General features: G+C 48.1%; 1 protein-coding gene across 5 annotated transcripts in view; it reads left to right on the top strand.

Annotated features, from left to right (window-relative positions):
* Positions 1 to 26052, top strand: part of UBAP2L (ubiquitin associated protein 2 like) — a 35258-nt gene that overhangs the window by 2043 nt on the left and 7163 nt on the right. For 3 of the 5 annotated variants that reach the window (XM_081967858.1, XM_081967856.1, XM_081967857.1), the window contains exons 2-19: positions 4543 to 4672; positions 6216 to 6293; positions 7992 to 8102; positions 9162 to 9333; positions 11099 to 11194; positions 11454 to 11499; positions 12238 to 12347; positions 13883 to 13942; positions 16452 to 16689; positions 17493 to 17664; positions 18093 to 18321; positions 19477 to 19742; positions 21198 to 21370; positions 22561 to 22750; positions 23304 to 23358; positions 24233 to 24410; positions 25607 to 25679; positions 25838 to 26033. In XM_081967858.1, the coding sequence (XP_081823984.1) occupies positions 4583 to 4672; positions 6216 to 6293; positions 7992 to 8102; positions 9162 to 9333; positions 11099 to 11194; positions 11454 to 11499; positions 12238 to 12347; positions 13883 to 13942; positions 16452 to 16689; positions 17493 to 17664; positions 18093 to 18321; positions 19477 to 19742; positions 21198 to 21370; positions 22561 to 22750; positions 23304 to 23358; positions 24233 to 24410; positions 25607 to 25679; positions 25838 to 26033 (2533 nt within the window). In that variant the 5' untranslated portion in view covers positions 4543 to 4582. The remainder of the gene's footprint in view (positions 1 to 4542; positions 4673 to 6215; positions 6294 to 7991; positions 8103 to 9161; positions 9334 to 11098; positions 11195 to 11453; positions 11500 to 12237; positions 12348 to 13882; positions 13943 to 16451; positions 16690 to 17492; positions 17665 to 18092; positions 18322 to 19476; positions 19743 to 21197; positions 21371 to 22560; positions 22751 to 23303; positions 23359 to 24232; positions 24411 to 25606; positions 25680 to 25837; positions 26034 to 26052) is intronic. The other 2 variants (XM_081967859.1, XM_081967860.1) reach the window with 2 other exon arrangements.

The raw sequence follows: 26052 nt of genomic DNA, 5'->3' as shown, positions 1-26052 counted from the left end.
GGAAGATTCTCCTAGGAGCCTTGGAAGTTTTTAAATGCCCGCTTTTGCAGAGAGAGAAAAAAAGGGATGCAGAAGCATTCGAAGGATGAAGTTTTAGATCGTTTGATTTCCTTTCTTACAAAGCTGGCAACGACCGTTCTCCTTAGGATTCACTTTCCCAGAAGCTTCCCAGCTCTCTGTAATTCCCGAGGCCCTGGGAATTTACCCCAGAACTCCTTCCTTCTGCAGAATCCTGGATCTCTTCCCCTTTCAGTTTCCCCTTAAATGAACAAAACCAGTGTGTATGTGTGTGTGTGTCACCTCAGAGTGACTTCACCTGGGACTTCCTCACAGTAAGAAACTGCTGTGTTTCCTTCTCTGAAGTCTTCACTGTTTTGGGATCTATTCTTAAATAGCTTCTTCTCCAAATAAAACAGTTTGGGTCGCTTCCCAGCCAGGAAGTCCACAATTGTGGGAGTTTCACAACGGCTGTAAGTCAGCACAATTTCTCAGTGGATGGACAAAAAAAAACCACAGTATATACATCTTTTCATCCTTCCAAAATTGCTCCTCCTGTTCCCACTCATCCCATGCGATGTTCTTCTCCCTCCACCTTTTTTTTTAAAGGCCTAAAACCCATGTTGACATTCTGACTCCTTAACTTTTCCTGGCATCATTCTTTTCCCAAGGACATCCTGTCCGGCAAAATCTCCCCCTAATATTTTTTCTCAGGAATGATGCTCCAATCTCCTCAACAGAGGAAGGAGCTCTTTCTAAGCCCAAGATGCCACGTTTTTCTTCTTTTAAACTTCTTAACAGAGAAAATTCCTGCTTTCACGCTGCTGTTTGAAGATCGTAGTCGGCAAATCAGCAATTATCTCTGGCCCGTGACATGTTTAGAAGTTTGCTTTCCCTGGATGGAAGCTGTGATCCAAGAATTATCCTCTTTCAGGAATAACATGGGAGGGAATAATATTGCAACCATTGCATTGGTTGCATTGAACCCAGAGTAAAATATTCTAGATATTCGATTGGGGAAGACTAGCGCATGTTCCATTTTCATAGATGACTCTTATACCCTTTTGGACTTCTTCACCTGACAGCAAAGGTGAGAACTGGCATTCTTTAAAGGAGGCCCTTGCACGACCTTTTACTTATCTTTTCTCCAAATTCCTGATCTTCTTCACTGCTTTTGGGGTTGTTGTTTTTTTAAACCACTTCCATCTATATTACAGTCTTGGAAACATCTATTTGGTAGCAAATTTATTGCCATTTGTTTTGGTTCATAAGGGGATGGATGATAAGCATGGGTCTATTAATCTCCAGTGGCATGGCTTCAGGAGCAGAAGGCTATCCTGAAGAGAGAGAGCTAAAAGCTACTTTGATCCCACTGTCTGGCCCATTTGGCAAATAATATCGGAATAGATTGTGAGATAGGGACAAAATGGGGGCTCCCTAGACTTCATCTTCTGCCAACGGACCCATCTTGACCGAAGCGTTTGCTTTCTCCTGCTCTTAATTGTGGACTTGCACTCTTGTAAAAGAAGCGCCATTTGTCAGGATCTCTCCCCTGGTCAAAAGTCTCCATCCGGGCACTTTGTTTTCTTAGCTCTTGGAGAATAAAATTAAAAGTTTTTAACAATCCCCTCTCCAGACCATGGAATCTTCATTTTCTTTTTTTTCTTTTTTTAAAAACAAACTTCAAAGTGAGCTTTGAAATCTGGAAGTTTAAAAAAAAAAAACCACCACCTGTCTTTTCCAACATCTCTTTCCTAATCATTTGCTTTCCATCTTTCGAGCCAGGTTTCACTTCGCCGAAGCTGGCCAAGGCCGTTAACCAGGGCAGGGTCCAAATGGGGAGGGTCTCACCGGCCTCCTGGCAAGCGCCCACTCATCGTTCAGGGTGAAGCTGTAAGGCGTTGGACGAATCCTATGCAAATCGCTCCCGGGTGCGAAGTCAGGTTGATCTTTCTTCTCCCCATCCATACTGGCTCTGCTGGCAGCCGCACTCTCTCGGGACTTTTTCCATCACCTGCCTCCTCTTCCTTTTTAAGTAGAGGCGGCTGAATAAGCCAGGAATGCACCTACATCCGTTGCAGCCATGCGCACCCCATTTTTGCGTGCTTATGAGGAGGGGGGGAAATCAATAATCCACCATCACAGAGCACCAACCCGTGTTTGGCTGGCTGTAGCCAGAAATGGCTCCTTTTGGGAATATCCAGAGGATATTAATATAATAAGGTTGCTCTGTTATCGTAGCCTGCGAAGACTTTGTTTACTTCGTCCCAGTTTTGCGCCTCTGCCTTCACACTCTTTTGTGCTCCTGTTGCGTACACGCTGCGCTGTCATTGGCTGGAGGGACTCACTTCTGTATATTCTTTTAGAATAGAATAACAGGGTTGGAAGGGACCTTGGAGGTCTTCTAGTCCAACCCCCTGCTTAGGCAGAAAACCCTACACCATTTCAGACAAATGGATATCCAACATCTTCTTAAAGACTTCCAGTGTTGGGGCATTCACAACTTCTGGTGGCAAGTTGTTCCACTGATTAATTGTTCTAACTGTCAGGAAGTTTCTCCTCTGTTCCAGGTTGCTTCTCTCCTTGATTAGTTTCCACCCATTGCTTCTTGTCCTACCTTCAGGTGCCTTGGAGAATAGCTTGACTCCCTCTTCTCTGTGGCAACCCCTGAGATATTGGAAGACTGCTATCATGTCTCCCCTAGTCCTTCTTTTCATTAAAGTAGACATACCCCGTTCCTGCAACCCTTTGTCCTACGTTTTGGCCTCCAGTCCCCTAATCCTCTTGGTTGCTCTTCTCTGCACTCTTTCCAGAATCTCCACATCTTTTTTTACGTCGTGGCGACCAGAACTGGATGCCGTATTCCAAGTGTGGCCTTCCCAAGGCCTTATAAAGTGGCATTCACACTTCACTTGATCTTGAGTCTATCCCTCTGTTGATGCAGCCTAGAACTACGTTGGCTTTTTTCCATTCTGATTATAAGAAGGCCAGGTGTGGCATAAATGACACCGGAGAGAGATTTTCCTTTCCAAACATACATTTCACAGCCCTCAGTTCCCTTAATAGCGCCTTTATCTTAACAAGACCCAGTTATCTTTTCTTCCCCTTGTCTCTCCAGAGATGAGGGCTCTATTTCTGAGCCAGGAGACAACACACACAAATCTTGTTGCATCACTTTCTTTCTCCCACCTGTGTATGTGTGTGTGTGTTTGCTGCCCAGGCTAAAAATTTTGTTTAGCAACCGGCTTGGTTCCGTGAATTGAAAAGGTTTCCTTCACAAGCCATTTGCTGCCTGAGATTTTTGATGCGCCTCCAGCAAAAAAGCGCATTGGATTCCTGGAAAAATCAAGATTGGGTTGAATCATTTTGCTGCGAAGTGGCTTATGTGTGTGGAGAGATTTCTCAGAGGGAAGGAAGAAAGAGGATCCCTTCTTTCAGGAAGGGAGATTTAAAACTCGGACACTAACTCTGGGATAATTGTCCTGTTCCTTAATAAAACCCAAGGCCTCCTAAGTTTTGGTTTCAGATTTCCCTCTTGTGAGCGATCTTCTCCATACTGGATTTCAAGAAATAATCTGCTTCCTAAGGCGGCTTGCTGTATCTTGATTCACACTCTGTGCCCTGGGTTAAATGCATCTGCAAAGCTAGGAGGTTTTGAACAAACTTCCCCATCCTGACTCGGAATTCACGACATCCCACTTAGTTTCCAGCTACCTTGGGGTTTTTCCGAAGTACTTCGTCCTCTCCTGATTTGTGACTTTATAAATCCACCTTTGGTTTTCTGGAAGCCAGGGCGGATTTCGATGCAGGACCAGGAAATCCTGATGCTCCAAAAGAGATGCTAAAAATGAGAAATTAAGTCCAGCTACAGTGGACAACAGTTGTTGTTCCTTTTCTAACAGAAAGGGACCCATCTATAACTTTCCATTAGTCATGGAAACTTTGCTTAGGAAAAGGTTATAGGATAGATTGGGGTGGGAGGGAGAGACTTGTGATTCTTTCAGTTGCTCTGAAGGAAGGGCTGGAAATTAGCCGAAAATAAAAATGGTCCTTGTCTTACTACCATTTCTTTAGCAACTGTAAACAACGGCACTGAAAAGGTGACTTCGGACCATTTTCACACTTAACAACCGTTGCGACAACCCCCCCCCCGGTCACGTGACCCAAATTCAGAACGCCTGGCAGCTGACTCGTGTTTATGACGGTCGCAATGTCCCAGTGTGTGTGTGTGAGAGACGCGATCTCCTTTTGCGGCCCACTGACAAGTAAAAGTCAGTGAGGAAGCCAGATTTACTTAACCTTGCGTTTCTTAACTTAACGGCAGCATTGAATCCCTTAACAACTCGGGCCAGCAAGGTCGTAAAACGGGGCAGAATTTCCCCGGAACAACTACCTTGCCTAGCAGTGGAAATTTGGGGCTAAATTGCAGTTGTTTTTAAGTCGAAGGATTACCTGTAGAGCACCTGATCTTTTACGTTTAACGGCTGGCGAAGAAAACTCTTTTAACGTTTTTAACACCTCTCTCTCTTCTTTTCAAATTTACAGATTTCTGCCTTGTAAATACTGTTATTTGTATATACTGTAAATGATGACATCGGTAGGCACCAACCGAGCCCGGGGAAGCTGGGAGCAGACACAAACACAGACCCAGGCACAGCACAAGCAGAGGCCACAGGTGAGGGCGGAGCGAGCGGCCTCCTTGGTAACCGGAAGGTGTGCCTGGCGGAGGTGCCCGGCCTCTCCTTGCTTTTTCGGTTGTGACTTAGTGGCACCTGTCTCTAATGTCTTTCTGGGAGACAAAGGTGCACCTTCTCCACCTTTCTTTGTTCTCACTCAAGAAGCCGAACTGGGGAGGGAGGGCGGAGTTGGGCTTTTGTAGAGGATAGCTGCCAGGGAAGGATGCCAGCAAGAGTCAAACTTCTCCCCCCCTCCCCTTCCTTTCTTAGCCAATTCCACCCAAGCATCTGGTTACCTGGGCAATCAAATTCCAGCCTTGTGGGTAAAACTCTTGATATTCGACTAGTTGCAAGGGATTGGCACACCCACGAATTGTGAGGTCTTTGTCTTCCACCTCCCGAACGTTCATTCGAGGGGATTATTTTTATTCTATAATTTTATTAAGGGACGTGGTGGCTCAGGGCCTAAGACACTGAGCTTGTCAGTCAGAAAAGCCTGCGGTTTGAATCCCTAGCGCCGCGTAACGGAGTGAGCTCCCGTTCCTTGTCCCAGCTTCTGCCAACCTAGCTGTTCGAAAGCAGGTATAAAAATGCGAGTAGAAAAACAGGGACCACCTTTGGTGGAAAAGTAACAGCATTCCGTGCGCCTTCAGGGTTGAGTCATGCCGGCTGTATGACCACGGAGACGTCTTCGGACAGCGTTGGCTCTTTGGCTTTGAGACGGAGATGAGCACCGCCCCCTAGAGTCGGGAACGACTAGCACATATGGCGAGGGGAACCTTTACCTTAAATTTTTATACTCCTTCCTCCTCTTTTCCCCGCAATGACAACCCTGTGAGGTGGGTTGGGCTGAGAGAGCGAGAGAGAGGAATAGGGATTGGCCCAAAGTCACCCAGGCGGCTTTCATGCCTAAGGCAGGACTAGAACTCACCGTCTCCTGGTGATTGGCCCAAAGTCACCCAGACTGTATTTTATGCCTAAAAGGGAACTAAAACTCACCATCTCCTGGTGATTGGCCCAAAGTCACCCAATCAGCTTTCATGCCTTAAGGCAGGACTAGAACTCCCAGTCTCCTGGCGATTGGCCCCAAGTCACCCAAGCGGACTTTCATGCCTACAAGGAAACTTGAATGGCGATTGGCCCAAAGTCACTCACCCAGATTGGCCCAAAGTCACTCACCCAGATTGGCCCAAAGTCACTCACCCAGTTTCTTCCCTAAGGCGGGACTTAGGAGGGGAGGGGAGGGGCGAGTAGAGGCCAGCGAGTTGCCCTTCAACATGAGTGACATCGAGTTGGCCATGCCCACCCAGTCACATGACCACCTATCCACGCCCACCCAGCCGGTCATTAGGCAGATCGTATTAGCGGTCCGCGGGATTTAAAATTATGGATTTAGTGGCCCAAAAGGTTGATGATCCCTGATTTAGGGCACCTTACCTGAACGGTGACAACTTACTTACCTGTCTCTCCGTTCTTTTTTTTTTTTCCCCCACCCTTTTGGAAATGGGAGCTTCTCATTTTTCCCTTTCTCTTTCATCCCAGGCCACTGCGGAGCAAATTCGGCTTGCGCAAATGATCTCGGACCACAACGATGCTGACTTTGAGGAGAAAGTGAAACAAGTAAGTCCTTTGGCATCAGAAGAATAGACTAGAATAACAGAGTCGGAAGGAACCTTGGAGGTCATCCAGTCCAACTCCCTGTCCAAGCAGGAGACCCTATACCATTTCAGACAATCTCTTCTTGAAAACCTCCAGTGACAGAGCACCCATGACTTCTGGTGGCAAGCTGTTCCACCGGTTAATTGTTGTCCCTGTCAGGAAATTTCTCCTAAGTTCCAAGTTGCTTCTCTAATTGGCATCCAATAACGTAACTCAAACAGCTGCCTTTTTAGTATTTTATCACTTCCAAACAAAATTTTTATGGCTGCCTTGACTTTTGATTCTCGTTCGTTAAGATCCCCAGCCAATCTGTTCCAGGATAGAAGTAGCTTTGAAATAGTCCTTTGCCCTGATTCCAGCTAATAGAGTCACACTGGTGGATTTTTGGCTGGGTCATCCTGCCTTTCTCTCTCTCCTGCCTGCCAGGAAATATTATTTTTTAAATTTTTTGATGTTTGTTTCCTGGGGAAAAGAATGTGCAGGTAGCTGGTTTAAATTTAGGACTTTTGTTTTGGCTGTTGCAAGTTTTATTACGCGAAGGGAAGGAGGCTAGATAAGCAAAAAAATAAGGAGCCTTTTCGACATTTTCAAAGCAGGGTGAAAGAGAGAACGCTTGCCTCGTTAAAATAATTGCTGAGTCGTTGGTCCGAAAAGCCAAAGTTGTTTTCTTTGACAGCAGCACGAGGACAAATGGGCGCAGAAGTTGATAGAGTTGGTTGAAATGCCAAAAGTGACTACTTTGATTTTAAAAAAGACTATAAAGTACTTTTATTTCCACATGGGGATAGCTTCTGAACTTTGTGCTTGAAGTGGAAAAGAATGAAACTTTGATTTTTACCAATTAGATTGATAGGTCTTTATAGAAATGGCTTGTTCATATTATTATGGGGGGAAAAATCTGTGATTTGATGTTAATGCCTTATTTTACTGCAACAGACGGAGTCGGAAGTCAACGTTCCTTTTTTCTTATCTTCCCCCTCTTCCTCCCCACCGTTTTCCTATTTACCTTCGTATTGTGTATCTTATTTTACAACTCAGTAAAAACCGTAAACCAGAAAAGCAAGTCGTTTTCTGAAAAAAGGATGAAGGATATTTGAGATAAAAATAGAGTAACAAACTAGGAACAGCAGTGCGTCAGGAAATTAACTGTTTGTGCCTTCTGAGGACATTCAAAAGAGGAATATTTGTGGTTCGTGGCTTGAGAGGGAGCGAAGCTGCTTTGGTTCAGGTTTTATTTAAAAAAATTAAAAAAATCAGATTTTTCAAATTTTAAATTGGATTTTTCTGATTTTTATCAAACTTATTTTAATCAAACGCTTTTGGAATAAATACCTTAAGATAGTTTTCTACTTAAGATACATTAATAATTAGTTTATTCAGCATGAAATGGAGCTTACTTATGTAGCATGAGGCTGTATAGTCTGCAATATTTACATTTTTGGTAAATCATTCAAGGCAACATTGACGCTTTCACACAGTTTCACAGCACCTATGATAGCTGCTCTTTAAAAATTATGATTTAAATGTAAAGCCTTTTTTTTTACTAGTGATTTAAATCAAATCCACCCTTCTTGGGGTCAACCCTGAGCTACAAATAATTCTCTTTTATCCCTGTTTGTGTTCTATTTCATTCTCATCGTTTCTTTTTTCCTCCCGCAGCTGATCGACATCACAGGCAAGAATCAGGACGAGTGTGTGATTGCCCTGCACGACTGCAACGGAGATGTCAACAGAGCCATCAACGTGCTGTTGGAGGGGAACCCGGACACGGTAGATGTGGGGCTCAGTTGGGCTGTGGCTGATTGGTTGGGTAGTCCGGCGGAGGGGGAGAAACATTCCGTTCCAGCTCAGTGCGACGTACAAACCCCATCAAAGCCGAGCTGTTTGCTGAAAACACCTTGGCTCTTTTCACTGTGGGTTGTACGTTTTCTAAATAATATAGGTAGCTCTCCGCTTGCAACAGTTCGTTTAATGACCGTTCAGAGTTACAACGGCACTGAGAGAAAAAAATATATGACTTGACCGGTGCAGCATTGGTCACCGGATCAAAATTCAGCCAACCGGCAAGTGACAACTCATGGTTAAGTGAGTTTGGCCCCTTTTTTCGCCCTTTCTTGCCACGGTCTTTCAGTGAATTCCTTTCAGTTGTTCAGTTAGTCACACGGTTGTTAAGTGAATCTGGCTTTCCCAATGATTTGGCTCCCATTGAAGGGGAGATCACATGACCCCGTGACACGCCAACCGTCGTAAATATGAGCCAGTTGCCGAGCGTCTGGATTTTGATCCTGCGACCACGGGGGACGCCGCCATCTGAGGTGGATAACTCTAGAAATTGGATGGGTGGGTGGGTGGATAGGGAAAAAGAGAAAGAGATGGATGGATGGAGCGAGAAAGAAATGAGTGGATGGATGGAGAAAGTGAGAAGGAGAAAGAGGAATGGGTGGGTGGATGGATAAAGAAAGAGATGGATGGATGGATAGAGAAAGCAAGCAAGAAAGAGGGATGGATGGATGGATAGAGAAAGCGAGAAAGGAGATGGGATGGGTGGATGGATAGACAAAGTGAGAAAGAGGGATGGGTAGATAGACAGTGAGAAAGAGAAGGATGGGTGGATAGAGAAAGCGAGAAAGAAGGATGGGGGTGTGGGTGGATTTCACACTTTCATCTGTGTGAAAATCGCTCCTGAGTCCCCTTTTGCCCAACCTCAATGCCGTCGCAACATTGAAACGCGGTCGTTGAAGCAAACGGACACAAGGCAAGAGCCACCTGCCTTGTCCCCTGCATCCAAAATACCGTTTTAACCCCCCCTCCCTCCCTTTGATCTTTTAGCACTCCTGGGAAATGGTGGGGAAGAAGAAAGGCGTGTCGGGACAGAAAGACAACGGGCAGACGGAACCCAGCGAAGAAGGCAAAGAGAACCGGGAAAAAGAGCGGGACTTCAGCCGGCGACGGGGGAGCGGCTTGCCCCGAAGAGGCCGTGGAGCCAGCCGTGGGAGAGAATGTAGGCCCCTGATTCTGCATACAAAGCAATAGACCCTCCAGAGGAGAGGTGCAAAAGGTTCCTTTGCGGCATTTGTGACTCCCAAATCAGGGCCCGTAGTCCGTCTCCCCCCCCCTCCCATCACCCACCCACCCCACCCCTCCCCAGGAGGCTGCTTTGGTGGCTTCCACCCTGGCAGGAAGTCAGTCCATTCCCCTTCCTCCCCCCTCCCCCCCAATGCTCTCGCTCTCGCTCTCTCCCACCGGGGGGGGACTGGTAAGAGCAAAGCCGGCTGTTGGGAGACCCTTCTCGCGGCTGTTCAGAGAGAGAGAAAGGACGGCAGGATATAGAAAATCAAGAGGGGTCGTTCTGGAGACCGGTTGCTTCTTTCTTCTCCCCCCCCCTCTCTTTTTTTAAAGAAGTAAATCTCTCGTGGAATTATATCCAGGCCTCCTGGCTGAGAAAGTCATGGGGGGGGGGATTGGGAGGGGGGGGAAAGGCCTTGATATAATTACTGTATTTTTTCAGAGGATAAGACGCACCACCCCCCAAAAAGAGGGTGAAAATCTGGGTGCATCTTATACACTGAATGCTGCATTTTTGGCCTACCGAAACCCTTCCCCCTTTGCAAAAATGGCCGTGCATAGCCTTTAGGAGGCTTCCAGAGTGCTCCTGGGGGCTGGGGAGGGCAAAATGCAACAAAAACCGGGTTATTTTTGCTCATTTTTGCCCCCCCCCTTTTGTGTGTGTGTGTGCAAAAAAGGAGGCGTGCAGAGGGCTTGGGAGACCTACAGAGTGCAAAAACTTTTTTTTTTAATTTACCTCTTCAAAATCATGGTGCGTCTTATACTCCGATGCGTCTTATACTCAGAAAAATAGGGTAAATCTCTTGTGGAATTATATCCAGGCGTCCTGGCTGAGAAAGTCATGGGGTTTTGGGGGGGGGGGGCTGAGGGGGGGAAGAAATGCCTTGATATAATTAGTCCTTGAGCCGTGGGTGAGTTAGGTTATAAGTCTAAGGACTATAGCTAAATCCAACCTTCCTCAACAGGTGGTCCTTGTCTTACGACCACAATTGAGCCCCCCAATTTATGTTGCTTGAGCGAGACCGTTGCGAAGGGCGTTTGGCCCCGTTTTTACGACTCGTCTTCGCTCGCTCTTGTTCAGTGAAACGCTGCCGTGGTTAAGCGAGGAACACGGTTGTTAAAGTGAATCTGATCTCCCCATGGATTTTGCTGGTTGGGAGGTCACGAAAGGGGACCGCGTGACCCCCTCCCCCCCCAACCGTCATAAATGGGAGTCAAAGTTGCCAAGCGTCTGGCATTTTATCATGCGACCCGGGGGGCTGCAACGGTCATATAAAAGTGTGTGGGGGACAATGGTCCTCACTTGCTTTTTTTCACCGCTGTTGTAACGTCGGTCGCTAAACGAGCTGTTGTAAGTCAGGGACTGCCTATCGAGTTTATTCTCTTGGAAATCGTTTAATTTCGTGCTTCTGAGGTTCAGCTTAAAAGAACGGGGTACAACGAACAGGTACAATTGCACGCCGGACTGTGTGGCTTTCTCTATACCACAACCGTACAACCGTGTGGTTAGTTTTTCCCCCCTGGTTATTGCCACGTTTGAGGCATAACCGAGTCAGTTTTTAAGAGGCACCGGTCTTGATCCGCAAGCGTGCTCGGTCTTGGGTCGAGCCCCCCCCCTTGGCTTTTCCTTCCATATTTCCCCTCTCTCTGTCCCCGGTTCCTCACTTGCAAATCTCCCAACGCCTTGTTGTATTTTGCAGTTCGGGGCCAAGAGAACGGACTGGATGGCAGCAAGACAAGTGGATCTTCTGGCAGAGGCACGGAGAGAGGCCGGCGGGGACGTGGGCGAGGCAGAGGTGAGAGCCGGAAAGCCCAGGTGGCCCATCTGTAACCCTGCAACAAATCATTGTTTATTGAGCAATTTAAGCCGAACGAATCTCGTAAATGGCTCCTTCAAAGTCGCAATTGTAAACAGGACTTTCTCATCTCTTTTCGTTTGCCTGGCTTGGCTACTAAGACCACGGCAAAGCCACTCAACCTGGTTTAAAAGCAGGCCCCCGGGCAACCACGAGTGTCAAAAGGGCATTCTAACAAACCGTTCCTTTGTCTCTTCAGGCGGATCTGGACGACGGGGAGGAAGATTTTCTGCCCAAGGCATGGGGTAAGCTTCCCTCTGGGTTTGTGAGTTGGTTCTGTCAAAATATCCATGACTGGGAAGAGACATGGGAACAAGGTCCGCCAATGAATAGGCAGAGCGACTTAAGTCAGCCAATGGGAGCTTAAGCAGATCTGAGTCGGTGCAGAGAATTGAAACAGAAACTTGAGCAGCCTGCTGCTCTGAGAAGTAAACTAGCTGTCTGTCTGGGTTTGTCTACTGATACGAAACTATTTGCTTGTGTTTGCCTGTAACTCTCCTGCCTTGTATTTACTTGAAAAATCATCTGTTGGTATTGTACATTTATTCATTTCTTCTTATGTATATAAAGAAGTTAATGAATCCATCTGAATCCGTTATCTGTGTGTGATTTCTGGATTTGAATTTATGCAACCAAGGTTCCATGCCCGATTGCGGTCGCAATAAAAACACCAGCTGCATCCCAGGCAGCAGAAGGTTGCAATAAATATAGGAGGGTCCCATAACACACACACCCTATAATATCACCCCCCCCCCCCAATAACATCAGAGAGACGTTATTGGGACAAACACGGTCCTTCCAATAAGATCAAGATGCGTTACCGGTCCCCCGGTGAGGAGACTTGACTTCAGATGGATTTGGGAAGGGCTGACTCACAAATCCGTCTCCAGTCTCCTCACCAGGGGCTAGCAACCCATCTTGGCTCAATCATGTCTCAGAGAACAGCCTCCTGCTGATATTTCTTTGCTTCCTCCTCCCCCCAGGACTTTCAACCCCGCGGACTACGCCGAACCCTCCAACACGGACGAAAGTTATGGCAATAACAGCAACACATGGAACAGTACGGGAAGTTTTGAGCCGGACGATGGGACGAGTGAGTAACCGGGGTCTGGTACTGCCTTGGTTGGGGTGGGGTGGGGGGGGTAGATCTCCTTCCAAACCAGACCGGGGGGGGGGGGAATCGCCTTGGTCTGGAGGGGATCTTCCAGCTGCGATGAGCCTCCGTTTTAAATGGTGGTTGAAGTGAATCTGCTTTCCCCATCAGTTTCCAGTTTGTAAGAATTGTTGGGGGTCTTCCAACAGCCTTCCTCTGAAACCCCAGGGAGTGGGGAGGGGGATGTAATCACAAAACCTTGGGCTTTAGAAGCATTTAAACACCCCCCACGATAGCCCTGAAATATACATATATATATATGTATATGATGGAAGATCCAAGTTAGTTTTTTTTAATCCTGCTTTGGGGAATTGCTGGATAATCTTAATTTTTCACGTCTGGAACCAAGGCATTGTTCAAAACGCTTTTCATGTTCCCCTTCTCCCCCCCCCTTTTTTTTAAAAAAACCTGTTGTGGAATCTGTTGGGACAAGGATGGGGGAGGGGGATGTCCCCCCAGACTCTTAATTAAAGGTAGTCCTCGACTTACGACCGCAACCGAGCCTTAAATTATGTCTCCAAGCGAGACATTGGGTTTAGCGGTTGTCCGATTTTTTTCTTGCCACTGTTTGAAAGTCAATTGCTGCGGTTGCATTAAGTCCGCCGGGCGGTCGATTTAAGTAAATCCGGCTTTCCCATCAGAAGGTCGCATCCCCTCACTCCCCCGGAGCACCCCCACCGTCATAAATATGAGTCAGTTGCCAAGCATCAGAGTTTTAAATCACATGGCCGATGGGGATGTCGCCACGGTCGTTAAGGGTGAAGAAAAATGGTCCCGTCGCATTTTTTTTAAAAAAAGGCCCTGGGAACTTCAAACGGTCACTCACCGGGCAGTTGTAAGTCGAGGACTTACCGAAGTGTTGAGAAAACACTTCCCTGGCAGATTGACCAATTCGATGCTAGGTAGAGGCAGATATTTCTCTCTCTCTGGCCACACTCAGAATATTATCTGCTGAACAAAACTCCGCTCTGGCAACGGGAAAGTCATCCGGCCAGTAAAAACACTCTGCTAGCTCCAGTTGCCCAGACTCCGCCCTCGCAAGGGATTATTGGGTCATTAAATGAAGATGAGGATGCTTTAGGGTGCTTTGCAGGAAGACTTTGTAACCCCCCCCCTCTGCCCCCCTCCAATGCCTGGGCAACCATCAAGAGTAGAGCAAAACGAAAAACAAAATTTAAGAAAAGGGGTCATACATCCCTCTGTCTATTTCACCCCTTCTTGTCTAGAACTCCCACTTCCCTCTTCCATAAGATTTACATCCTGTCGTCCCCGTCCCCTCCCCCTGATTAGTTAGCACCATTTGAGCTTGTATCCCCCTCCCCCCTTTTAATTTGATCAATATCCACAGGTACGGGGCTGGGGGTGGCGGCGGCGGCGGTGGGGGGAGCGGGGCGCCTCGTCTCACCTTTCGAAGTATTTTGACCGTTTTATACTGTTTTTTGTTCTTTTTCTTTCCTTGTTCTGTTTTGTTTCAGGAGTTGATTACAATAGGGGCGAGGGGTCAAATTATCCCCGAAAATTTGACACTGCTCCTGGTACGAGAAATCCAGGGGCACTTAAATGCCCTTGGATCTCTTTTTTTTTATCTTTTATCTTTAAAAAAAATTTTTTTTAAATAAGCTGGAATTTATCTGTGGATATGTTAACTGTCTTGTCTTTTTCCTCCCTTCTCTTTCATTTCTTTCCCTCTGTTTCGTTCACTTTAATATTTTTAAAATTACATGCCTGTTGCTTTTTACTACTAATGCTTTTACTCCTCGCATCCCCCAAGGGGTGTTTTTTTTTGGGGTGGGTGGGAGGAATTGACCCTTCTTGAAGTGAAAATTAGCTTTGATTTCCCAGATTGGTGGTTTAAGGATGGTTATGGTTTGGGAAATAATAATATGGTTTAAAAGATAAACTAATATTAACTAATTTAAGAAAAGTGTCCTTCATCCCTCACCAAGCATTAAAATGCCATTTACTTCACGTTTGGGGTTGGAAAAACAGTTGTAAAAATTGGTCTGTTTAGTCGGGCGGCATCCAGAACTCTTTCTGGATCTACTGGGCTGATCCAGATTTCCACCAGTGGATCCCAAAGCATTCCAAACGAGTTGAATTCACATTGGGCTAAGTCCCTCGCCTATCTACCAAGCTGTAGGAATTTGGCCGTTGGGTTTTCCCCTGTGATGGTTGGGGATTCTTTTTACCAATTAGTATTGTTTTCTGGTGTTCTCCTTGGTCTACACGACTTAAAATATGATGCATAAATAAAATAAAATAAAATAAAATAGATGAATGAAGTATTGTGAATTTCCCAAAGCGAGCCTTTGCATTGCCTACAATTTAAGACCAATCTAGAATTGGAAAACTTAGTGTGTGGGCCTGAGCTTTAAGAATGCTTTCCTGCAAGGACAGCGATGCAAAATTTAAAACTAAAAAATAGCTGGAGTTTTAGTAAAGGGTCAAGATAATAACGGACCTTCTTGGTATCAATTGCTCGATTAAAAATCCTTCCAAAGATTAATCTGCCTCTCTTTAAACATTCTTCACCGCCTCTCTTCTAATGCCTGACCCTGTTAATTGACCCACGGTGGGGCTTGGCAGTGGGGGGAGGAAGCTGGCAGAAACAACAGTAGATATTTATATATTTTATAACAGCCCAAAGCCTTGTGGTGTGATTTCCCTTCCTGCTGCCTTTTCCTGGACCTTGAAATGAACTTTTGAAAGTTTATCTACTGGAAAAAGGGGGTTAGTCTGTCGGCTGTTGAGTGGGCGGTCTCCATGCTCTTTTCAGTCCAAAGTACTTAAAGTTAAACACCGTCCGTCACTAACTGGAGGTGTTTGTGTGTTTTGGCCACCTTCCTGTTTAGGGGGAGAAGGCCAAGCCAGTTTCATTTGGTGTACCAGTCTTAACACGTATTCCTCGCAGGAAGAGAAGGACGACTAATTTATCCATATATATGCATGCCACAAAAAAATCCCAATACCCCGCACCATTTTTTTTGGGTATCCTTAAGCTTAGAATCTGTGTCCAAAGACAGAGGTCCCTGCCCTGCTGCCTCTGATCATCCTGTCACGGGAGAAATGAGAAAGAAAGATAATTTCAAAAGACTTGGGAACCCATTGGAGATGGAAGCTGGCTTAGACGTCGGGGATGGTTAGATGCGAACGGTTAAGATCTAGGTGGTTGGATCTACCTTAGAATTGAGGATGGTTACATCTTGATGACTAGATCTAATTTAGATTGGGGAATGGTTAGTTTTTGATGACTAGACCTAGCTTAGATTTGGGGAGGGTTAGATCTTGATTAGATTTAGATGATTAGATCTAGCATAGGTTTGGGAATGGTTAGATCTTCATGACTAGATTTAATTTGGATTGGGGATGCTTAGATTTTGATTAGATCTAGCATAGACTTGGGAATCTTGATGACTAGATCTAACTTAGACTGGGGGATGGTTAGATCTAGATGATTAGATCTAGTATAGACGGGAATGATTAGGTCTAAGTTAGATTGGGGAGGGTTAGATCTTGATTAGATCTAACAGATTTGGGAACGGTTAGATCTTGATTAGATCTAACATAGATTTGGGAACGGTTAGATCTTGATGATTAGATCTAGCTTAGACTTGCAGATAATTAGATCTTGACGATTAGATCTTGATTAGAGATTCGGGAATAGTTAGATCCTGGGGATTAGATCTTGATGATTAGACCTAGTTTAAATTTGGGGATGATTCAGTCTTTCCAGAGGGGCATGAGTTACATGTCAGGACAAAAACCCCGAAGCTCCTCTCTCCCGTGGGGGTCCCAGGGTCCAGCCTCTTTGCTTTGGTGGTGGGTGGGGTGAGGGAGATTGTATGTTGAGCTGCTGTGTCCCCGCCTTTCTCTGCCCCCCCCCCTCCCTCCCAGCTTCTGTCTGTCTGGGCAAGGATTGCCAGCCTGCTTAGCTCTTTGCATTGCTCTCTGACAAATCCCTCCTCCTCCTCCTTTGTTTTGTAACCGGTGCTGAAACAGGCTCCCCCCCCCACTCACCTTTGATCTCTGGCTCTTCCTTGGCAGGTGCCTGGAGGACAGCAACGGAGGAGTGGGGGACTGAGGACTGGAATGAAGATGTAGGTAAACCCCCCTCCCCAATTCCTTTTTCTCACTTTCTGCTGACTGAATTTGGGCAGTTTTCATTGCATTCTTCTCTCTCTCTCTCTCTGCTCCAGCTTTCAGAAACGAAGATCTTCACTGCCTCCAACGTCTCCACCATGCCGATGCCTGTGGAAAATGTGACCATCACAGCTGGACAGAGGTGATTCCTTTTGTCTCTCTTCCTCTCTCTGTGTGTCTCTGTCTCTCTCATTCTCTCTCTCTCTCTCTCTCTCTTTCTCCCGCGGGTGCTCTCTGAGCTTGGCGGCTTTCTTGCCACATCATTCATGACCCAACTAGGTAATATCATCCGTGCTGAAAAAGGAGTGGGGTTTGTGGAGAGGAGGAGGATTGCAGGATCCTTCAGGCTCTCTTGAGCTTGAGTAGTTTTCTGGCAGAAAGTTCATGACCAAACTAGGTAACATCATGAGTGTTACACCGAATAAGGCTTGTGGAGAGGAGGAGGGGGAAGAGAATGTGGGGTCCTTGGTGCTCTCTGAGCTGGGTGGTTTTCTTGCAGACGTTTCATGACCCAACTGGGTAACATCACCAGCGCTGTACAGTAGAAGCCATTTTACAGCGGTACAGTAGAAGCCGTTTTACAGCAGTACAGTAGAAGCTATTTTACAACAGTGCAGTGGAAACCATTTTACAGCAGTACAGTAGAAGCTATTTTACAACAGTACAGTAGAAATCATTTTATAACAGTACAGTAGAAGCCATTTTAAGGCACAACAGGCTGTATCTTAACAGAACAGAGACACACACAGATTATACATACATACTTTATTTATTTATTTATTATTCACACTTATAGACCGCCCCCTCTCCCGGAGAGGACTCGGGGCGGTGTACAGTCACTAAAATACATACATATATATAATCAATCGATCCGTCGATTTATATAACACCCCCCCCCCCCCGCCTCCATCTCAAGGAGTGACTCCTGGTGTTCTCCCCATCTAGAATTGACCTTGCAGTGCTGTTAGGGAAGACACCTTCCTCTCTGGAGAACGAATCGCCCAACTTGGATTCCTCCCAAGCGCCGACTCTCAACCAGCCCCTGGTCTTCAGCAATTCAAAGCAAAGTACCGTCTCTCAGTCTGGTTCGGCCAACACTTTCTCCCACCACGGCATGGTAAGGAAACGGCCCGTGGTTCCCTTTTCGGTTTCCCGAACCGGCCTTCCCAATTAAAATAAAATTTAAGAAAAAAAGATTGGAATCCTCCGGAATCTTTCTCCATATTTAGGGAGCCTCCCCAACCTCCGAAGCTCAAGAGAATCTTTGTAGGGTACCGTATTTAAGATGCACCTTAGTTTTGGGGGAGGTAAATAGAGGGAGGGGGGGGAGAGTTCTGCCTCTGCCTACCAGGTATTCACCTGGCTAGCGTCCTTAGCCAAGGTCAGCTTCAGCACATTAGTTCGCTGAAGGGGAGTGCATCTTATACCCCGAAAAGTACGTTATTTTTAATTTGCTTTCTTGGAAAAGAATGGTGTCTTGAGTTGAGAAATGTTGTTTTGAGAATCTGCATTGATTGTGGCTGGGCGTCCTTCTCCCCGCTCCAGGTCGGCATGCTGGCAAAGGGCTTCAGCGAAGTGGGGGAGGGGAAGAGCAGCAGCAGTACCCCCGCCGCCACCACCACCACGACCGGCTCTCAGTTCCTGGAGCAGTTCAAGACGGCCCAGGCTCTGGCCCAGCTGGCGGCCCAACATCCCCAGCCATCCGGAAGCAGCAACGCGGCCTCCTCATGGGAGATCGGCAGCACGAGCCAATCCTCCTCCCTTGTGCAGTATGGTAAGATGTTCCAGCTGCGGGGTGGAAGAGAGGAGCCGTGATGAGATGTGGGAAGGGCCTTAGGAGACAAGGGGGAGACACTGCTTAGGGAACCATCGGATAAGAGACAGCGGAGCCCTCAGCTGCATAACAGGCAGAGCAAAAAAACTCACAAGGAGCCCTCCTTAGTTTCTCAGGCTGTAAAAAAAGGCCGCGGGAGAACAAAGAAGCTTCTGGTGAAGTTTAACATTATGATAAAGTAGAATTAACTCATCTATGGGATGAACTGGCTAAGGAAATAAAGAAGAAATGATTATTCTGACCGAGGCTTCCCGAGAGCCTGAAGCAAACTCCTGGTCCCGACAAAAAAAAAACCCTTTTCTTAATATGCTGTGAATTCTGCTCCTTCACCTCCAGCAAAGTCTTTCAAGGGAGGATTTATGGTCACAGACCTTATCTAGCTTGGAGAGCTGAAAGGCCAAGAGTTGCAAAGCTTGGCCAGGAGTCTCAGAGTCACGAACCAATGAAGCGAACTCATGGTCTCCTGCAAACTCCACTCCCCTGTTGCTCCTCTTTTATTCCCTCTGGGAGGGGCCATTCATCGTCCACCTGTGGCCTTACTCCCAGGTCGACCCCTGTTCTTTAGTTCTTCAACTGCGCATGTGCACACTGTGAACAGGCTCCAGTTGTTCTTCTGCCCCACTGATGTCTGACTCCGAAGGCAGCTGAGAACTGTCAGACGGTCCTGGCCCCCTCTCTGCCTCCGACACAGAGCCCTCATCCGAGCCGTCCCCAGACAATGCTCCCTGGGGAACCGTTCGATAAGAGGCTGCTGAGCCCTCCGCTGCCTAACGGGTAGAGAAAAAGGCAGGGAGGGCAACCCTCCCTAGTTTCTCAGACTGCCCAAGAGACGGGAGATTTGCACTCTCAGGCAAAGTAACCTTATAAGTAAAGTAGAATGAATTCGCCCGTCTGGTCCAAGGATGACAGAAGCTGGGAGAAAGGGGTTTTGTAACAAGCTCCTCGGGTTGGCTTGGATCCTAACTGTCCCTGCTCTACAGCATGCGTGGGCACCTCCCACCCCCCAGGTGTTTTGCCCAAGGAACCTATTCGTTTTCTTCGCCTCCCCTGCAAAGGGGGGAGCCCCCGTGCCCCAACTTCCTCTCTGTCCCGCAGATCTAAAGAATCCCTTGGAACCGGCGGTGCACAGCCCCTTCACCAAACGGCAGGCCTTTTCCCCCACCTCCGCCATGATGGAAGTGTTCCTCCAGGAAAAGCAGCCGGTGGCGACGGCCTCCTCCGTTTCGGCTCCGCCACCTCCGTCCTCCCCCCTCGCCACCAAAACCAACCCGGTCTCCCAGATGTCCCCGGATTCCTCCAGTCCTCAGCCGGCCCAGCAAAAATTAAAACAACAGAAAAAGAAGGCCTCCTTGACATCAAAGGTGAGAGAGAGAGAGAGAGAGAGAGAGAGAGAGAGAGAGAGAGAGAGAGAACAAGGTTGGGGGGGGGAGGGACCTCTTTCAAATTGGATCTGTTGTCCCCCCTTTTGGGGGAGTTGGGATGACATGGTGCCCGAAATCCAGCACTCAAGCTGGCTAACTAGGAGGCTGCTAGTCGATTCCCATAAGTGAGTCAAGTCCACGCATCTTAAAAAGTTGCCGACTTGTTGAGAAGGGCTAAGGGGCCCCTCCCTGAAATCCAAGGGCCACAGCCATGCTTGGCCCCTGCAGCAGTCCTTTTACGGCTGACAACCTTCTACGCAGCCGAATGGGGGAAAATCAGGGAAACGGTGCCGTGGATTTAAATCCCTTTTAAATCGAAACGAACGTAAGAGTTCTCGTCTTCGCAAAGGCGTGAAAGGCTCGGTTGAGGGATGTTTCCCAGCAAGCGTGGTTTGGGTCAAATCCGGCTGAGGTCATCTGCATGCCAGTAGACCCTTTTGGGCTCGGACGTAGCCTTAAAGGGGGGACAGCGCATGCCACAGCAAACGCCAGGCTCCTGGGCGAATTCGCTGTTGCAGCTGTATAGCTGGACGGCTGCTCGCGACGCCTGAACAGGCCTGTACTTTTAGTGCCAAATTCTGCAGCATTTAAGAAAGTTTAAACCAAGGGTGAAATCCAGCAGGTCCTGATAGGTTCTGGAGAACCAGTAGGGGAAATTTTGAGTAGTTCGGAGAACCGGCAAATGCCACCTCTGGCTGGTCCTAGAGTGGGAAGGGAATGGGGATTTTGCAGTATCCTTCCCCTGCCACACCCACCAAGCCACGGAACCGGTAGTAAAAAAAATGAATTTCGACACTGGTTTAGACCCTGTTGTATTTATTAAGATAATTAAGAGGGAGATGGGATAGACAGATGATAGAGATAGTGAAAAGAAAGATATAATATAGATAGGGATAAGAGAGAGATGATAGATATAAATTGATAGATAGACGATACACTGATAAGAGAGAGACAGATCACAGAGATAGAATGGAAAGAATAGAATAAGAGAAATAGGATAGGATAGAATAAAATAGAATAGGAGGGATGGGATAGAATAGAATAGAATAGAACAGGAAAAATGAATAGAATAGAATAGGAGAAATAAAATAGGAGGGATAGGATAGAATAGAATAACGGATAGAATAGAATAGAAAAGAATAAGAGGAATGGAATAGAATAGAATAAGAGGGATAGAATAGAATAAGGGATAGAATAGAATAGAATAAGAGGGATAGAATAGAATAGGTAGGATAGGATAAGATAGAATAGAATAATAAGATACAAACCTCAACTTTTTAGCGGGGGGCCCAATAATATTTGCTAGCCAGTTCTAGAACCACAAACCGACCTCAGCGGCCAAAAAGCCGAAAGCCAAAGCGCTTCCGTCTCCCATCAAACCGTCTCGTCCTTCAGATTCCAGCTCTGGCGGTGGAGATGCCCGGTTCGGCGGACATTTCGGGACTCAACTTGCAATTCGGGGCCTTGCAGTTTGGTTCGGAGCCCGTCCTCTCCGAGTACGAAGCCCCCCCTGCTACGAGCACCACGGCCAGCCAGCCTCCCAACAGCCTCTACACGGGCACCGCCAGGTGAAAACCCCAAACCGCTCCCAACAAGGGGGCGCTCAGCTGTAGGTATCGGTTAGGTAGGATCGAGGTCCAGGTGCAGATGGGAAACACACACCCCTTTAAATATATTTTTATTGTATTCAAAATGAGATCTATGCAGAAATGCAGAAACACCCCCCCCCAAAAAAAAATTGGAAAGAATCCAAAAGAAAAATAAACCTCAAAAGAATTTTAAAAAAGGGAAAAATCAAAAAGTAAACAGAAACAACAGAGAAACATCTGCTTCAGCAGATGTGAAATTCACCATCAGCCCAATTGCGTTGATCGCTCCTAGTACTCCCAAGTCCTCTTATCTTTCTGGGTTAGTTATCTAGCCCAGCAGTCACCAACTGGGGGTCCGTGAGGAAAATTTTGGTGGTCCGCAGAAAAATTATTTGCTTTTTTGATCTTGCACTCAAATCCGGGGTCCTCCCAACTACGGCCCCTGGGACGGAGACGTGCAAGGAGCGCTTGTGTTGCTGCAGAGAGTCTCCCCCTTCGGGGTCTTTTTGTGTGGGTCAGAGGGGGGCGGAGAAATTCCAACTTGGGGTCTCCTTCAGCCTCCTGGTGGGGGGCTTTGGGTGAAGGTTGAAGGGAAGTGACTCTGGTGGCGAAGAGTCGGAGGGTCTCATTCCAGTGGGACGGCATCATGGCCTGGAACTGGCTGACCATCTCAGCCCGCTGAGCCTCCTGGCCTTGCACTCTCGCAGGTCTTCCCTCTGCTTGGAAGGCCCATGCTCCTAGTCCTCAGGGAGATTCTGCGGAGCCTTCTCGGTCAGATCCAATTTGAACTGAGCTGTTTTGCCAACTCTTTCTCCTGGAGGCTGCTTAGCTCCAGCAACGGCTTCCTGTTGGGGCCCTAAGAAGCCCGGGTGGGCAGGCGAGGAGGGTCTGGGAGTGGAGGGGTGAGTAGAGGCTGGCGAGGCGCCCCTCGACGTGAGTGACATTGAGTTGGCCACACCCACCCAGTCACATGACCATCCTGGCCACACCCACGCAGCCTGTCATTAGGCAGATCATATTAGTGGCCCGCAGGATTTAAAATTATGAATTTAGTGGTCCCAAAGGTTGGGGATCCCTGATCTAGGCAGACATGGTTCTCTTCCCTTCTGGGATCCCCCCCATATCTCATCCACTCACGCTGCGTATCTTCTCTCGTTCTCCCTTCCTAGCGAGTCTCTGCCCACGATTTCCTCCAACAAGAGCCAGGATCCGACCTTCCCGAGTGGCACCATGCCCGCAGCAACGTATACCTCCCAGAACAGTGCTCAGGGACCACTGTACGAGCAGAGATCCACTCAGACCCGGCGGTACCCCAACTCCATTTCGTCCTCGCCCCAAAAAGACTTAAGCCAGGCCAAGGTAGGCTGGATCTCCTGGGCGCCCTCAGGCCCACAAAAGCTTATCCTTAAGAGGGAGAATTCCAGAGCAAGGCAGGTGGTGTAGAGAATTCTAGTCCCACCTTAGGCATGAAAGCCAGCTGGGTGACTTTGGGCCAATCACCAGGAGAATGGGAGTTCTAGTCCCACCTTAGGCATGAAAGCCGGTTGGATGAGTTTGGGCCAATCAGTAGGAGACGGGGAGTTCTAGTCCCGCCTTAGGCATGAAAGCCGGTTGGATAAGTTTGGGCCAATCAGTAGGAGACTGGGAGTTCTAGTCCCACCTTAGGCATGAAAGCCAGTTGGATAAGTTTGGGCCAATCAGTAGGAGACGGAGAGTTCTAGTCCCGCCTTAGGCATGAAAGCCAGCTGGGAGCCTTCCAACCAGTTTCTCTCTCTCAGCCCAACCCACCTTGCAAGGTTGTTGTGGGGAAAATGGGAGGAAAGAGTATTAGATAATGTTCACCGCTTTTAAGTTACCTGTAAAATCTTAAAAGGCGGGAGAAAAATGTATATATCTTGTTCCTTTTCTCTAGAATGGCTTCAGCTCGGTGCCACCGACGCCGTTGCAAACCACCCAGACAACTGAAGGTAAGCCCCCTTGCCTGGGCATGTGAGGGGAGAGTTTCTGACTTGGGCTTCCCAAGAGCTGGCGCAGAGGTGCCAGGGGAAAAGAACAGCTGAGAAATCAGGGTCGACTTGGGAGTAAATCCACAGGTGGACGCTAAACGGCCCCTCCCGTAGGAAACAAAAGAGGAGCGAAAGGGGAGGGGGCTTTTGCAGGAAACAATTCCTTCGTCCGGTCCTTAGATGCGTTTCAGGAGTGCGAAGATCTGTCCGTGAATCTCCGAGACTCTGTGCCCCAGAGTCTTCCCTTGCCCAGCATCTCATGGGGAAAATATTGGCAGCTTTCCAAACTAGATAAGGTCTGTGTTGATAAATCCTCCTTTGAAAGGCTGTTTGCCAGGCCTTGGCTGAATGCGAAGGAGAGGAATTCACATGCGTTGAATGAAAGGGGTTTTGTCGGGATCAGGACTCTGCCTCCTGCTCGTTCTAAAACGCCCCCCCCCAAAAAGCTCTTGGCTATCTTTCGGGCCGTTTCCTGGCACTCCGATGCCCGCAAAGACCAGTGTGGCATGTGTGCCATAGGTTTGCCATCACAGACCTAGGTGTTTCTCCACCACGGCCATTTTAAGATGCGTGGACTTCAACTCCCAGAATTCCGCAGGAATTCTGGGAGTTGAAGTCCTCGCATCTTAAAAGCCAACAGGGGCTGAGGAACGGTGGTCCTAACACGGTCATTTTGAAGTGCCCATCCCCAGCGAAATCCCATCAGCAAATGGGGGAACCAATGGAACCCTTCCCATTCTGCCATTGGCAACCCCCCCCCCCAAAGCCCTATTCGCTGCTTAAGCCCTCTGCCTCTCTCTTGCCTCTTTGACCTCCCCTCCCCCCTCCCCACCAGGTTCCGCCGGGTCTGCGGTAAAATCCGACTCCCCTTCGGCCCCCAGCATCACAGCCCCTCTGAGCGACACCGTGTCGGCTGCCTCCCTGCTGACCACGGCCACCCAGCATTCCTCGGTGCTCAGCAGCCTGAATCACGCTGAGGAGATCTCGAATACAGCCGCCACGCAACACAGCAGGTACCAGCGAGATTGGAGGGGCCTGCTGCCAGCGAGGTCCCCCCCCCCCAACTCTTCCACCTTCCGTGCCTTGAGCTTACGGTTACGGTTCCCCCCACCATAGAGTCTCCTCCTAGCATGGCATCCTTTTTCCTCTGCCTGTCCTAAGCGAAACCTTTTATCGATTACTCTTGTTTTTGGCGCCTCTGGGCCCAAAATCTTGCATCTATCAAAGCCCTCCAAAAACCCTATAAAGCTCCCTTGGAAAGAGTAAACTTTACATTAGACAGCCCCCCCCCCCCCCCCCCCGGTCCCAGGATCAAAATGCAGGCGCTTGTCCACTTGACTCGTATTTACGACGGTTGCAGCGTCCCAGGGTTATGCGATTTCCCTTTTTTCCCGACCTTCTGTCCAGCCAAGTCAACGGGGAAGCCCGATGGACTTCACAACTAACTTTAAACACCTGTCGAGATTTGCTTAACAAATCGTGGCAAGGAAGGTCGTAACGCGGGGGCAAAACTCACTTCACCCAGGTCTCACTTAGCCACATAAATGTTGGACTCCGTTGTGGTTGTAAGTCGAGGACTGCCTGTATTCTCTCATCCCTCTGCTGCGGCTGCCTGTCGCCAGTCGGCGTCACCGTTTTGAGAGGCGCTTCCAGTTTGTGGGGTGCAAGCAGGGCGTATCAGGAGGGGACTCTATGGGAAGGGGCGGGTTTTCCGGTCAGCTCCCCAATCGATAAGGGTTTCGCTTAGGTCAGGCAGAGGAAAAAGGATGCCATGCTAGGAGGAGACTCTATGGTGGGGGGAACTGGACTTCCGGTCGACTCCAGAATTGAACGGCGGGTTAGGATCTTTGTGGGTCTTTGAGTGTTTAAGCTTGCCGAGCCCTGGACTAACTTCAACAGCGGCTGGCGATTTCGCTTAACAATTGTGGCAAGGGAGGTCACGCAATGAGGCGAACCTCAACTTGGATGCCTCCCTTAAAACGACAGAAAATTTGGGCTCCACGGTCGCCGTAAATCGAGGACTTTAACGCCTGCATTTCCGAAGACAGGCAGCAACGACAAGGATTAAGGAAAACGAGGGTCTTTTAGTTTGATTTCGCCAGAGAATCCGTGTGGGAGAAAACCTAGTTCTTCTTAAATGATTGTGAACCTGGAAGGAAGAGAAATGATTAAAATGTTGATTTCCCCGCCTCGCTGTTTCTTTCCACAGTACCTTACCTGCCCAACAGAACAGCCTCTCTTCCTCAACTTCCTCTGGTCGCACGTCAACTTCGACTCTCTTGGTGAGTGGGGGTCCTTGAACGAGGGACAAGAGAGAAATATCTGAGGAATATTAAATAGAATAGACTAGAATTCAATATTAAGACACCACCTCTCTCGGCTTTGCACCGTCTCCTCCTCATGCCTTTCTCTCCCATCGTCTTCCCCCTCCTTTCTGTAGCACACCAGCATGGAGAGCGAAGCTGTGCTCCACTCTTCTACAAGCACTTTCTCCACCGCCTCCAGTACGGTCTCGGCCGCACCGCCGGTGGTCAGCGCCCCCTCAAGCCTGAGCAGCGTCAGCAGCCTGGGCCTGAGCCTCAGTAATAACTCCACCGTGACGGCCACCACACGCAACTCCATAGCCACGACGTCAGGTGCCTCCTCAAGGACCAG

The sequence above is a fragment of the Natrix helvetica genome (genome assembly GCF_964273705.1).
Source record: "Natrix helvetica genome assembly, chromosome: 16".
Taxonomy (NCBI): domain Eukaryota; kingdom Metazoa; phylum Chordata; class Lepidosauria; order Squamata; family Natricidae; genus Natrix; species Natrix helvetica.
The sequence above is the reverse complement of the archived record's forward strand: the minus strand, read 5'-3'. Positions and strand labels throughout refer to the sequence as shown.